Here is a 14,449-nt window from a genome sequence, read left to right on the forward strand (position 1 = left end):
AGCACTTCATTGAGATTATGCAATTTCATAATTCCTGTTTTTTTTAAGAAGATAACCATTAATTTTCAATGTAGATAATGGAATCAAAAGATTACGTAACCAGCAAATAACCACAAACTAAGCGCAATTCATTGTCCTGGGGTTATTAACTGACCAACAGCCCCTCGATACAATGAGGACGCTTGCCATGAGTCCAAGTGAGGGAAAGACCGAGAGACACGTAACCTTCCATAGTGGCATCAGTCAGTTCATTGGTCAACGAAGGGTCGTGCAACTTCTTGAGCTTTGTCCTTGCTCTCATCCCTTTGTTCTTCATCAATTGTCCTATTTCAAAAGCTGCACCACCTTCGTGAAACAGGGCTCACAATGAGGGCAGTCCAGATCACAGCAGAGGACATCAAAGCCAATTTTCTTCAAGCAGAACTAAAGGGTGTCGCTGAAGTATTTCCTCAAGCCAACCTGAGACTCCAATGTTGTGCAGTGCAGTTGCCACTCAAGAATGGATACAACACTCACGATGACCCGTCCAGATGCGCCAGGGGATCTTCTGTAAGCAATGGTAATGTTAAGAGTCAAGCTTTCTCAGGTATCGGCAATATACCACCCTGGTTTCGTATCCAGAGTGCAGCAGCAGGAGGAGGAGTATTTTGCGGATTGCAACCTTTCTGTACAGCCAGGGGTGACGGTTAGTGAAGAGTCTTCTGAACAGTTTCCCAAGGATAGTAATTTCGCTACAAAGAAGTAAAATTTTTCTTGCATTTCTGAGATAATGGAAAAATAATTCAATCTAGCATTACATTTCTAAACTAGACTTGTTTGCAGAAGCCAGTTTAAGACATCTCAAAAATGTTTCAGAGTATAAGCTAAGGAGATCTGAATTACTCATGGGTTGTCACCAAATAAAAGCTAAAAAGGAACTTGTAATCACTGAATTTCTTGACAAAAACAGTACAGCATATAAAACAGACGTTACCTCAATTAGAGTAACAGAGCAGTACAGCATGGAAACAGACCCTTCTGTCCAACTCATCCACACTGACCAGATATCCTGAATTAATCTAGCCCCATTTGCCAGGATTTGGCCCATATCTCTCTAAACTCCTCCTATGTATATACGCATCCATGTGTCTTTTAAACATTGTAATTGTACCAGGCTCGAACACTTCCCCCGGGCAGCTCATTCCGTACACACACCACCCTCTGCATGAAAATGTTACCCCTGAGTTTCCTTTTAAATCCTTCCCCTCTCACATCAAACCTATGCCCTCTAGTTTTGGACTCCCTCACTCCAGGGAAAAGACCTTGTCCATCCACCCTTTTCGTGCTCCTCACGATTTTATAACTTCTATAATTTCATCCCTCAGCCTCCGACACTCCAGGAAAAACAGCCCCAGGCTATTCAGCTTCTCCCTACAGCTCAAAGCCTTCAATCCTGGCGCCAACCTTGTAAATTTTTTTTGAACCTACCCCTTTCAAATTTCACAACATCCTTCCAATAGCAGGAACACCAGAACTGAACGCAGTACTCCAAAAGTGGCCTAACCAATGTCCTGTACAGCCGCAACATGACCTCCCAATTCAGATACTCAATGCACTGACCAATAAAGGTAAGCATACCAAATGCCTTCTTCACTTTTCTGTCAACCTGCAACTCCACTTTCAAGAAAATATGAACCTGCACTCCAAGGTGTCTTTGCACACCAACACTGCCCAGGACCTTACCGTTAAGAGTATAAGTCCTGCCCTGATTTGCCTTTAAAGTGCAGCAACTCATGTTTATCAAAATTAAACTCCATGTACCACTTCTCGGCCCATTGGCCCATCTGACTGACCTTTTTTGCTGTTCACTACACCTCCAATTTTGTTGTCATCTGCAAACTTACCAACCATACCATCTATGTTCACATCCAAATCATTTATATAAATGACAAAAAGCAGTGGACCCAGCACTGATCCTTTTGACACACTGACGGTCACGGGCCTCCCATCTGAAAAGCAACCCTCCAGCACCACCCTCTGTCTTCTACCTTCAAGCCAGTTCTGTAACCAAATGGCTTGTTCTCCCAGTATTCCACTTGAGCTAACCAGTTTACCATGAGTTTTACTGAAGTCCATATAGATCACGTCCACCGCTCTGCCCTCATCAATCCTCTTTGTTACTTCTTCAAAAAAATTCAATCAAGTTACTGAGACATGATTTCCCACATATAATGCCACGTTGACTTTCCAAATACATGTAAATCCTGCCCCTCAGGATTCCCTCCGACAACTTGCCCACCACTAACGTCAGGCTCACTGATCTATAGTTCCCTGGCTTTTCCTTACCACCTTTCTTAAATAGTGGCAATACATTAGCCAACCTCCAGTCTTCCAGCATCTCACCTGTGACTATCGATGACATATAGATTTGGTCAAAATCCTACGATTCTCTCCCTAAAAGCATTGTGGATCTACCTGCAGGACACAGACTGTAACATTTCAAGGCGACAATTGACCACTACCTTCTCAAGGGCAACTAGGAACAGCCAGCAACACTCACATCTCAAGACTAAATGAAAAAAATTATTTGTGAGAAGCCTATAATCTAAAGGTTACTCTGAAGGTAAAAAGGTAAACAATTGACATTTCTATGGCAAACATCCAAGTATGCCACATTGCTTGGGAGATCAGTATTATCCTTTTTAGTACTCTGTGTTCAAAGCTTATTGGTCCTTTTTTTCAAACAGATACAGGCAATAAGACAGAAAGATGCCAGGAGTCAGCTCGGAAGAGCTATGCAACAACAGGCCAGAGAAAGGAGCTTTCGACCACTAATCAAGAAGGCTTTGAGACCCATTTTTAAGGTGGGGATACACATTTGTGAGGTGCTTAAAACAGAGTTAAAGGATTGCCTGGCTGAACGCTAGCAGAAGGATTCCAAGGTCTCTCACGCTTCAAAGAATGGCAGCAAAGTGAAAAGAATCAGTGAATTCCTGGGATCTGTGGCATGCCTTGATTTGGTTTCAAGCGAATTGACTCTCAGATTCGGTATAAGAGAAACAGTTTGGTAGGAACTGAAACGTAGCAGGAAGTAATCTGATGAAATTTTGGAATTTTCAGTAAGTGCTTGAAAAACGTTAAGCTAATAGACTTTGCTTTGCTTAATTCTCGCACAATAAAAGTATACTTTCATTTAAAAGATGAAATCTTTCAGTGTAGTTATTTGAGGTAATAACCAAGAGTTCCATTTTGCATTTACAAAGCCAATGATTTCCCTCAACCATAATTATCCAAAAGTTTCACTTACCATCTCCTCCTGATGCAAGAACCTCACCATTCGGGGAGAATCGTACAACATTCACAGCTTTCGTATGACGGACCAGATTGGATAAAATATCCACCACCGCTTTTCCATCCTGGCCTTCGTCTACCTTCCATATCTGCAAGAAAGCAATGGTGATGAAGCAGGTTTAGATGCTCAATCACAGCCAGTGCTTACAATGAGCATTAACCCCTCCCTCCTCCCGAACCAAGACGACCCTGGGTTAAATCCTGACAGCTGTGTTAAATTGAGAGTGTTATATTGTGCTGCTGTGTCGCAGTCAGAGTAAGGGAAACTGTCAAGCCTTTTTAGTGTCTACTTGTGAACAAGACGACAGTCTGACTGGAGATCTCACAATGACCTTATAAGCACTAAAGTTCACAAATAAACAAGGATCCCTTTGTCATGAGCAAAGGGGGTTCAGACAATAAGGCACCATCCCCAAACTGAGGAGAAGAGAGAAAACAGACATGGAGAATTTTTTTTTAAATGAATAAATGAGGTAATGGTGCTGTAGGCTTTAAAAAAGTTTGCAATGGCTTCTACCTGCCAGCTTTCTCTGGGTGAGCTACAACGATTGACACAGAGATGACAGGGATGGTTCATGTTCACAGACTTGTGGTCTATCTTGTTACCAACTTTACAGCAGAACAGTACCTCTGCATAACAGGAAGCTAACTGCATCAGCATGTAAATAATCAAAGCAGTCTTCAACACAATGAAACACAATTCAGATAAAGCTACCTCAGTATTAATGTTTCAAGTTGCCAGCATCAGCAAGGTATGGCAGCATAGTGCTTGTTGCTGGGCTAGTAACACAGAGGGCTGTATTCATAATCCAGAAATTCAGGTTTAAACACCCAATTAACTCTTTTTATTAAATAGAACTGGAATAAAAATTAAGTCCATTTAGAAACAACCTGCTCATTAATACCCTGAATTCAAACATACTAAAAATGAGGCTAATCCTTAACTGTCCTTTAAATAGCTAGCAAGCCACTCGATTCTATCAAAATTTGACACTACAAGATGAAACTTTGAGGATCACTCAACACTGACTTAGGCTTAGCATTCAGACACACCCTAACCAGTCGACGCAGCGAAGTCTTCTGTACACACATATGGGACTCCTGTGCCTGAAGTGGCAGAGCTGTCTCACAGACTGGACAAACTACAGCCCGACATAGTCAAACTCACTGAATCTGAGTGAAGACTGCAGAAGGGTATGCCAAAAGCAGCACTAAGCACACCTAAGAATGATTTGCCAAACTGGTGACGCTGAATACAGGTGTTACAAGTACAACTGAAGTGGGAGCAGTATGGGATAGATAGAGCCAAGCAATCTCACAACCAGATCAGATCAGAGCTGTAATGTCCTATGACATCCGGTTACGAGCGGTAGTACACACGTACAACATAGCCAAGGAGACGGTTCCACAACTATCACCATCCTCAAAGACAGGGGAGACCAGCAGATCACAGCACAAGCCTATGATGAAACACATTTGAAGAAACCATGCTAGTGTCTGCCTGAGGCTCCCGGCAGCCAAACATCAAACTCTTCAGTTCATCATATGGTATGAGAATATTGTCAGACCAAGCTTGGGCTGATAAGTGGCAAGTAACAATCACAAGAGACAAATGACAGGCAATGTCTATCTCTAACCAGAGAGACCTAACCATCTTTTCTTGACATTCAATCCCATTACCACTGCTGAATTACCAATATTCAGGCAGTAACTAATGGGGTGCCACAGGGATTGGTGCTGGGACCCTAGCTGCTCACAATATATATTAATGATTTGGATGAGGGGACAAAATGTAACATCTCCAGGTTTGCAGATGATACCAAGTTGGGTGAACTGTGATGAGGATACACAGATCTTCCAGCATGATCTGGACAGGATGGGTAAGTTGGCAAATCAATGGTAGATGCAGCATTGTCTGGATAAATGTGAGGTTATTCACTTCAGAAGCAAAAACAAGAAAGCAGGTTACTATCTGAATGGCTGTAAATTGGGAGAGGGGACTGTACAGTGGGATCTGGGTGTCCTTGTGCACCAGTCGCTGTAAGGTAAGCATGCTGGTGCAGCAGGCACTAACAAAGACAAATGTTACGTTGACCTTCAATGCGAGAGGTTTTGAGTACAGGACCAGTGATGTGGTGTTGCAGTTATACAGGGCCTTGGAGAGACCACACCTGGAGTGCAGTTTTGGTCTCCTATTCTGAGGTGCTCTCTCTCTCACACACACACACACACACACACACACACACAGAGAGAGCGAGAGAGAGAGAGAGCGAGAGAGAGAGAGAGAGAGCGCGAGGGGGGGAGAGAGAGAGAGAGAGAGAGAGAGAGAGAGAGAGAGAGAGAGAGAGAGAGAGAGAGAGAGAGAGAGAGAGAGAGAGAGAGAGAGAGAAGCGAAGGTTTACCAGGCTGATTCTGGGGATGGTGGGTCTGACGTATGAGGAGAGATTGACTAGGCTGGGATTGTTTTTGCTGGAGTTCAGGTGAATGAGATGCGGGTGGTCTCACAGAGACTTATAAAATTCTAACAGGACTGCACAGGGTAGATGCAGGGAGGATATTCCTGATGGCGGGTGTGTCCAGAACTATAGTCTGAAGATTTAGGGGGAGACCATTTAGGACGGAGATGAGGAAACATTTCTTCACCCAAAGAATGGTGAGTCTGTGGAATTCATTACTGCAGGAAGTAGTTGATGCCAAAACAGTGAATGTATTCTAGAAGTGACTAGATATAGCACTTGGGGCAAATGGGATCAAAGGTTACGCTGAGAAAGCAGGATTAGGCTACTGAGCTGGACAATCAGCTACGATTGTGATGAATGACAGATTAGGCTCAAAGGGCCAAATAGGCTTCTTTAATAGCACCTTCCAAACTAGCAATCCACTGCAAGGGCAGCAGATACATGGGAGCCTGCAAGTTTTCCTCCAATCCACTCACCATCCTGACTTGTAAATATATTGTCGTTCCTCCACCATTGCTGGGTCAAAATCCTGGAATTCATTCCCTGACATGATTGCGGTCCATCTTGCTTTCATTGATTCAGTTTGTGCACATCACTGGTAAGGTCAACATTTATTGAAGCAATTAAGAGAGTATTCAATAAATGTTGGCCTTACCAGCAATGTGCACAAACTGAAACAACCAAAGCCAAGTAAACTCCGTTGCGATGCTGCAGAACAAACTGTTTACAAAAACAGCATTTTGAGGGAGAGGGGAACAAGATTTCTCATTCTTTCTTTGGGTGATGCGCATTTAAACAAAGGGTGCCATCTGTCCAAAACCTCTTTAATTACAGCCCAACATCCCAAATTCCAACTTGTTCTCCGGCAAAAATATTCAAATCAGCAGCAATCCAAGTCCTTACCCGAACTGCACTGTCTACCCCTGCGGAGGCCAATCGATCAGTTCTTCCATCTGGTCCATGCTGAAAGTCAACACTGTATACAGGTTCTTTGTTGTGCCATGCTATTTCACACGTGACAAACTTCATGCTGCTCAAGCTGAGGGAGTGTGGGAGGGGAGAGCAAAGTTACCATTCAGCAATCATTACACATTACAACAGAAAACGTGAGCTGCTTGGAGACTCCCAGTCGGTTTCTCAGGGGCTTTCAGATTCCCACGGAGAGATTCCAGCAGTGACAAGTTTCCAGGATGCTTTTCTCCTGCCTTCATCACTGAACAACACCAACACTCAGAAAGGAAGAATTTGCGCAAACTCAGCATCAAGCACTCTCACGTGCATTGGCAACCAGAGAATAAACCTCTTTCTACTTAGCCCTCCATTCACTGCAAAGTTTACATTGAGCTGCTGCAACAAACTCAACACATCTTCCTCCGCCACTTTCACCATCTGCAATCCTAGCCCATCAAAGAGATATTTCCCTCCCCATCCCTATCTGCTTTCTGTAGGCACCGCGCTCTCCTAGACTCCCTCCCCACACCATCACCTGCACCTGCACAAAACGCTACACCTGCCCCTACACTCCCTCTCACCTCCAACCAAGCCCCAAACAATCATTCCAAATATGACAGGGATTCACCCGTACATCTTCTAATCTGGTCCACCACACCCATTGCTCCTGATGTGGTCCCCTCTATATCGGAGAGACCAAGCGTAGACTCGGTGACAGATTCATGGAGCATCTGCACTCTATGCTCCAATCAACACCACTGTCCTGTTGTCAGCCATTTCATCTCCTCTTCCCACTCCCACGGGGACATGTCCATCCTGGGCCTCTTCCACTGTCACAATGAGGCCACACATAAACTGGAGGAACACCACCTTATATCCTGCCTCGGGAGCTGACAGTCCAACAGCCTCAACACAGAGTTCACCAGCTTCAAAATGTCCTCACCCCCGACCTCATACTAGACCTGACAACCTGTCCAACTTCCTTTTCACCTGTCCACCCGCCCTTTCCCACTGACCAACTTCGGCAACCCACAACCTGCATCCACCAATCACCATTCCATCTACCTTCCCCCAGCCCAAACACCCACCCCCCCATTTATTTCTGAGCTCCCTTCCCCCTCCCCAGTCCTGATGAAGGGTCCCAACCTGAAACAGCAACTTTCCTTCTCCTTTGATGCTGCCTGAACTGCCATGTTCCTCCAACTCCACGCTGTACCAACACTGAGATGCTGCATTTTGTAAATATCAAATAAGTGCTAGTTTTGGATTTCTGGTTATTTCTCAATAACGAGCCAAACCATCCGGACTGAAAGGTGGTTACAATATAAAAATGCCGGAAACATTCAGAAAATCCAGAGACAAAAACAGAAGTTGCTGGAAAAGCTCAGGAGGTCTGACAGCATCAGTGAGGAAAAGATCAGAGTTAACGCTTCAGGTCCAGTGACCCTTCCTCAGCACTGATGGTAGCAGGGAAATATGCAGAAAATAGGGAGGGGAACTGGGTAGGGAGTAAACGATAGGATGGAGTCCGAAGAGAGAGAAGAGCACTTGGGTAGACAAAGGAGTTGATACCAACCTGGCTAGGAAGGTGAATATCTATCAATGGGGACTGTTAGTGACTAACAATAGGTAGTATGTAATGGCAGGCTATGTGGTAAAAGCCAGGAGCCTGAAATGGTAACCCTAGATGTAAGTTTGTTCGCTGAGCTGGAAGGTTAGTTTTCAGACGTTTCGTCACCATTCTAGGTAACATCATCAGTGAGCCTCCGACGAAGTGCTGGTGTTATGTCCCGCTTTCTATTTATCTGTTTAGGTTTCCTTGGGTTGGTGGTCATTTCCTGCGTTGGTGATGTCATTTCCTGTTCTTTTTCTCAGGGGATGGTAGATTGGCTCCAAATCAATGTGTTTGTTGATGGAGTTCCGGTTGGAATGCTATGCTTCTAGGAATTCTCGTGTGTGTCTCTGTTTGGCTTGTCCTAGGATGGATGTGTTGTCCCAATCAGAGTGGTGTCCTTCCTCATCTGTATGTAAGTTTATGAGTTATAGTGGGTCATGTCGTTTTGTGGCTAGTTGATGTTCATGTATCCTGGTGGCTAGCTTTCTGCCTGTTTGTCCAATGTAGTGTTTGTCACAGTTCTGGCAAGGTATTTTGTAGATGACGTTCGTTTTGCTTGTTGTCTGTATAGGGTCTTATAAGTTCATTAGCTGCTGTTTTAGTGTGTTGGTGGGTTTGTGGACTACCCTGATGCCTCTTGAACATCAACTGGCCAAAAAACGACATGACCCACTATCACTCGTATCCTTACATACAGATGAGGAAGGACAGCACTTTGATTGGGACAACACATCCATCCTAGGACAAGCCAAACAGAGACATGCACGAGAATTCCTAGAAGCATGGCATTCCAACCTGAACTCCATCAACAAGCACATTGGCTCCAAATCAATCTCCCATCCCCTGAGAAAAAGAACAGGAAATGACATCACCAACGCAGGAAATGACATCACCAACCCAAGGAAACCTAAAACAGATAAATAGAAAGCGGGACATAACACTAGCATTTTGTTGGAGGCTCACTGATGATGCTGCCTAGATTAGTGATGAAATGTCTGAAAACTAACCTTTCAGCTCAGTGAGCGAAGTTACATCCAGAACCTCAACCAGAGCTCCAAATCTTCTCAAAACTCGATGGTAACCCTACCTTCATCTCTGCACGGATACTGCCAAATCAGCTCAATATTTATGGTATTGCATCTTTACTCCGGACTTATCAATAGGCAGTAACCTGCTATTTGACTCTTGAGCAGTGGCAGTCATACTGTGTGTTAATGTTGCTGGGATGGTCAGAGTGTAATTTATTTTTATGCTTCTTACACACTGCTGTGACTGTTAAAAATTGAACGTGGAATTGGCATTATGCTTTGACTGACTGTGACCTTCATATCTGGAGGCCTACCTACCATCCTCCCATCACCTCCCTCACCACCAATTAGGGTCATAGAGCTGTACAGCATGGAAACCGACTCTTTGGTCAAACTCATTCATGCTGACCAGATTTGCTAATTTAATTAAGTCCCATTTGCCACCTTTTGGCCCAATTCCTTCCTATTCATATACCCAGCCAGATGCCTTTTAAATGTTGTAATTGTACCAGGCTCCACCCCATCTTCTGGCAACTCATTCTATACAAGCACCATCCTGTGAGGAAAAAGTTGTTCCTTAGGGCCCTTTTAAATCTTTCCCCTCATACCTCAAACCTATGCCCTCTAAGTTCTGGACTCTCCCAGCCTGGGAATAGATCTTGACTATCTGTGCCCCTCATGATTTTACGAACATCTATAAGGTCACTCCTCAGCCTCTAGCACTCCAGGGAAAATAGCCCCAGTCTATTCAGCCTCTTCCCCGTAGCTCAAACCCTCCAACCCTAGCAACATCAAGTTTCACAACAACCTGCTGTTCGCAGGGACACCAGAACTGATTGCAGAATTCCAAAAGTGGCCTAACCAATGTCCTATACAAACGCAACTTGACTTCCCACCTCCTATATTCAATGCAGTGACCAAGAAAGGCAAGCCTACCAAACATCATCTTTACTATCCTGCTTACTTGCAATGCCACTTACACGGAACTATGAACCTGCACTCCAAGGTCTCTTTGTTCAGCAACACTCCCAAGGACCTTACTGTTAAGTGTGTAAGTCCTGCCTTGATCTGCCTTTCCAAAATGAAGCACCTCACATTTATCTAAATTAAACTCCATCTACCCTCCTCGAACCATTGGTCCATCTGATCAAGATCCCACTGTAATCTGAGGCAATCTTCTTCGCCGTCTACTAGACCTCCAATCTTGATGTCATCTGCAAACTTACAAACCATAACTCAGACGATCATATCCAAATCATTTATTATGAATGATGAAAAGTAGTGGACACAGCAACAATTCTTGTGGCACACCACTGGTCACAGGCCTCCAATTTGAAAAGCAACCCCCCACCACCACGACCTGCCTTCTACCTTCAAGTCAGATCTGTAACCAAATGGCTAGTTCTCCCTGTATTCCATGTGATCTAACCTTGCTAACCAGTTTACCATGAGGAACCTTGTCAAACCTCTTACTGAAGGCCATATAGATCAGGTCCACCTCTCTGCCCTTATCAATGCTGTTCATTACTTCTTCAAAAAACTCAATCAAGTTAGAGAGATGCAATTTCCTACGCACAAAGCCATGTTGACTATCCCTAATCAGTCCTAGCTAAAGATCATTTGTTCCAATTCTAGCATAACCTTTATATGCTTCAGTTAACCGGAAAGAATTCCTTTCTACAATATACCCTCCCTGGACTACAGATCAACTGGTTTTAAAGAGATTGAAACGGAATATGTTATTGAGATTTGTGTGTGGTTTTAGTAACATTGAAATTGTTTCAATCAGATCTTAAGGCATCAAGAATGGCAGAGATTCATTAAATATTCTGGCACTCAGTGGGGAAATGTACCACCCGTTATGGTACCGAGTCAATTGATCCATGAGGTGCCAGATGTAATCCACAGACTGTGTTCTTTTGGCTGAAGTCAGCTAGCCTGAATATTGCCCCCCCCCAACCCCTTGTAAAAGAGAAGGGGGGAAACATACTGTGATCAGACAGGGAATCTGAATGCTATTTAGTGACACCCTGCTGGAACAAGTGTGCACTGAGTGAGAGAAACAGTTGCAATCTTCTCCACCGCCCTTCTCTTGGCGTGCACACAACAAACAAAGGTCAGAAACAGAAGCAAAAGACTGCGGATGCTGGAAAAATTTAAGACTCAAAGTATGCCTCAAGAAGAATCAGATCAGGTTCAAAATGTTAACTGTCTTTGTTTCTCTCCAGGTGCTGCAAGACTTGCTGAGTTTCACCAGTATTGTTTGTGCCAGGAATAAGTATTGGATGATTGTCAGTCTCATCACCTACAGCACTAAAAGAGGGCAGGGTCTAGGAAATATGAGATTGCAAGACTGTCTAAATGCACTTGCTCTTTCCTTACATGACATCTGACCCTTCTACACCCAATATATATCAGCATGCACCCGATTTTCACTTTGATTTATTATTGTCACACGTACCTAGGTATAGTGAAAAGTTTTGTTTTCCAAGCAGCACAGGCAGATCATACCATACAAATCATCAAGTGATAGAACAGTGAAGATCACAAAGTTACAGCTGCAAAGGTGCACGAAAAACTAGATCAACATTAGTTTTGAAATTCAAGAGGTCCATTCAGAAGTCTAATAACAGTGGGGAAGCTGTTCTTGAACCTGTTGGTACATGTATCTTCTGTCTGACAGAAGAGGTTGGAAGAGATTATAACCAGGATGGGAAGAGGTCTTTGATGGTGCTGGCAGCCTTCTGGCAGGAGTGCAAACATTAAATCAGTTCTATTCCAGATCTAGGTAATTTCTAACCAATGAGTTCAGTAATGTTATAAAAGATCCCTGCAGCAAATGCAACTTGAACTTGGGCTTCCTGGCTCAAAGGCCAAACTACCAAAGACCACACATGTGCTCTATTCCAGTTCGATAACTGAATAATTCTCTACACCTTATCTGAAGCACTTTATTGAATCCTTAATTCAAGCCTTTCAACAGTTCTCTTTGAATGCCCAGCTCCCTAAAAAAAAATCACCATCTCAGTAAATACATATGAAGTTGCTACCGCCAAAATAGCAACACGGGTTTGATTTCTACAGATCCTAACTGACCTGCTTTGTGCCTCCAATATAATACTCCTAATCACGTTTTGCTCAACCTTCATAAGGCTGACAATATTCGATGTCCAGCTCCTTAATTAAAATGCATCCTGCCGTCTAATTTCCTGATCAAAATTCCCAACGACATCTTGATATTTGCACAAATTTGCAATGATAAGGCCTACCAAGTGGAAAAAAAAGTGAGCTAAGAAAAATATCGACTGACACAAACGAGAAGTTAGCGGTAGTTTAGCAATATTGGCCTCAACAACATATTCTAGGCAACTGGGAAGAAGAAAAAAAGTTTGATACAGGGCAAACTTTGCAACAATCCCATAAAATCTATCTGCAAAAACAATCTGGAATGCAGTTTTGTGTCAATCGAACTCCAGAATAGGGTACACAAACTTTTTTAAAACTTTGAAAAAAGTTTCGGACAGACCTTATTAGAAAGGCTTAATAAATGACTGAGGGGAGGGCAATGATTACATTTAACAATGAGGGCTTTAAGAAGCAAGCCCTGAATATATTGCAGCAACCAGTGAATTGAATGACAAAGGGGTTCAAAACTGGAGCTGTTAGCTGCATCCCCCCTGAGCAAGTGAATATATATATTTACTATAGTATATATATGTGTGTTAAAAAGCAGGAAGTTAATGTAAAGATGAATGTTTCACACTGAGCAGTTGTGCAGCTACATCCCTAAGCATCCCCTTACCTGTCCCGGATCAACGTTCCTATTTCTGGAACAGTTCACTTTCCCGCGCGCGCTTCCCAGGTAACCACCCACCACACTCCTCCAACGCCAACAAGACCTGCATTCCTCCAAGGCCAAGAGGGATGCGACACGACGCTGTCGAGAAAAACACAGCGACCCTACGGCGCCACCACCAGGAGGGGAGGTTCAAATCGCAGCTTGGTTTTTGATTTGGCATAATGGGAACTGCAGATGCTGGAGAATTCCAAGATAATAAAATGTGAGGCTGGATGAACACAGCAGGCCAAGCAGCATCTCAGGAGCACAAAAGCTGACGTTTCGGGCCTAGACCCTTCATCAGAGAGGGGGATGGGGGGAGGGAACTGGAATAAATAGGGAGAGAGGGGGAGGCGGACCGAAGATGGAGAGTAAAGAAGATAGGTGGAGAGAGTGTAGGTGGGGAGGTAGGGAGGGGATAGGTCAGTCCAGGGAAGACGGACAGGTCAAGGAGGTGGGATGAGGTTAGTAGGTAGATGGGGGTGCGGCTTGGGGTGGGAGGAAGGGATGGGTGAGAGGAAGAACCGGTTAGGGAAGCAGAGACAGGTTGGACTGGTTTTGGGATGCAGTGGGTGGGGGGGAAGAGCTGGGCTGGTTGTGGGGGGAGGGGACGAACTGGGCTGGTTTTGGGATGCAGTAGGGGAAGGAGAGATTTTGAAACTGGTGAAGTCCACATTGATACCATTAGGCTGCAGGGTTCCCAGGCGGAATATGAGTTGCTGTTCCTGCAACCTTCGGGTGGCATCATTGTGGCACTGCAGGAGGCCCATGATGGACATGTCATCTAAAGAATGGGAGGGAGAGTGGAAATGGTTTGCGACTGGGAGGTGCAGTTTTTTATTGCGAACCGAGCGGAGGTGTTCTGCAAAGCGGTCCCCAAGCCTCTGCTTGGTTTCCCCAATGTAGAGGAAGCCACACTGGGTACAGTGGATGCAGTATACCACATTGGCAGATGTGCAGGTGAACCTCTGCTTGATGTGGAAAGTCATCTTGGGGCCTGGGATAGGGGTGAGGGTGGAGGTGTGGGGGCAAGTGTAGCATTTCATGCGGTTGCAGGGGAAGGTGCCGGGTGTGGTGGGGTTGGAGAGCAGTGTGGAGTGAACAAGGGAGTCACGGAGAGAGTGGTCTCTCCGGAAGGCAGACAGGGGTGGGGATGGAAAAACGTCGTGGGTGGTGGGGTCGGATTGTAGATGGCGGAAGTGTCGGAGGATGATGCATTGTATCCGGA

General features: G+C 44.5%; 1 protein-coding gene across 1 annotated transcript in view; it reads right to left on the reverse strand.

Annotated features, from left to right (window-relative positions):
* Nucleotides 1–13,268, reverse strand: part of chaf1b (chromatin assembly factor 1, subunit B) — a 53,612-nt gene extending 40,344 nt beyond the window's left edge. The window contains exons 1-3 of the mRNA XM_048541502.2: nucleotides 13,186–13,268; nucleotides 6,693–6,828; nucleotides 3,287–3,419 (exon numbers count right to left, since the gene is read on the reverse strand). Coding sequence (XP_048397459.1) covers nucleotides 3,287–3,419; nucleotides 6,693–6,818 — 259 coding nt within the window. The 5' untranslated portion in view covers nucleotides 6,819–6,828; nucleotides 13,186–13,268. The remainder of the gene's footprint in view (nucleotides 1–3,286; nucleotides 3,420–6,692; nucleotides 6,829–13,185) is intronic.
* Nucleotides 13,269–14,449: the final 1,181 nt, after the last annotated feature.

This window comes from Stegostoma tigrinum, chromosome 12 (assembly GCF_030684315.1).
Source record: "Stegostoma tigrinum isolate sSteTig4 chromosome 12, sSteTig4.hap1, whole genome shotgun sequence".
Lineage (NCBI taxonomy): Eukaryota > Metazoa > Chordata > Chondrichthyes > Orectolobiformes > Stegostomatidae > Stegostoma > Stegostoma tigrinum.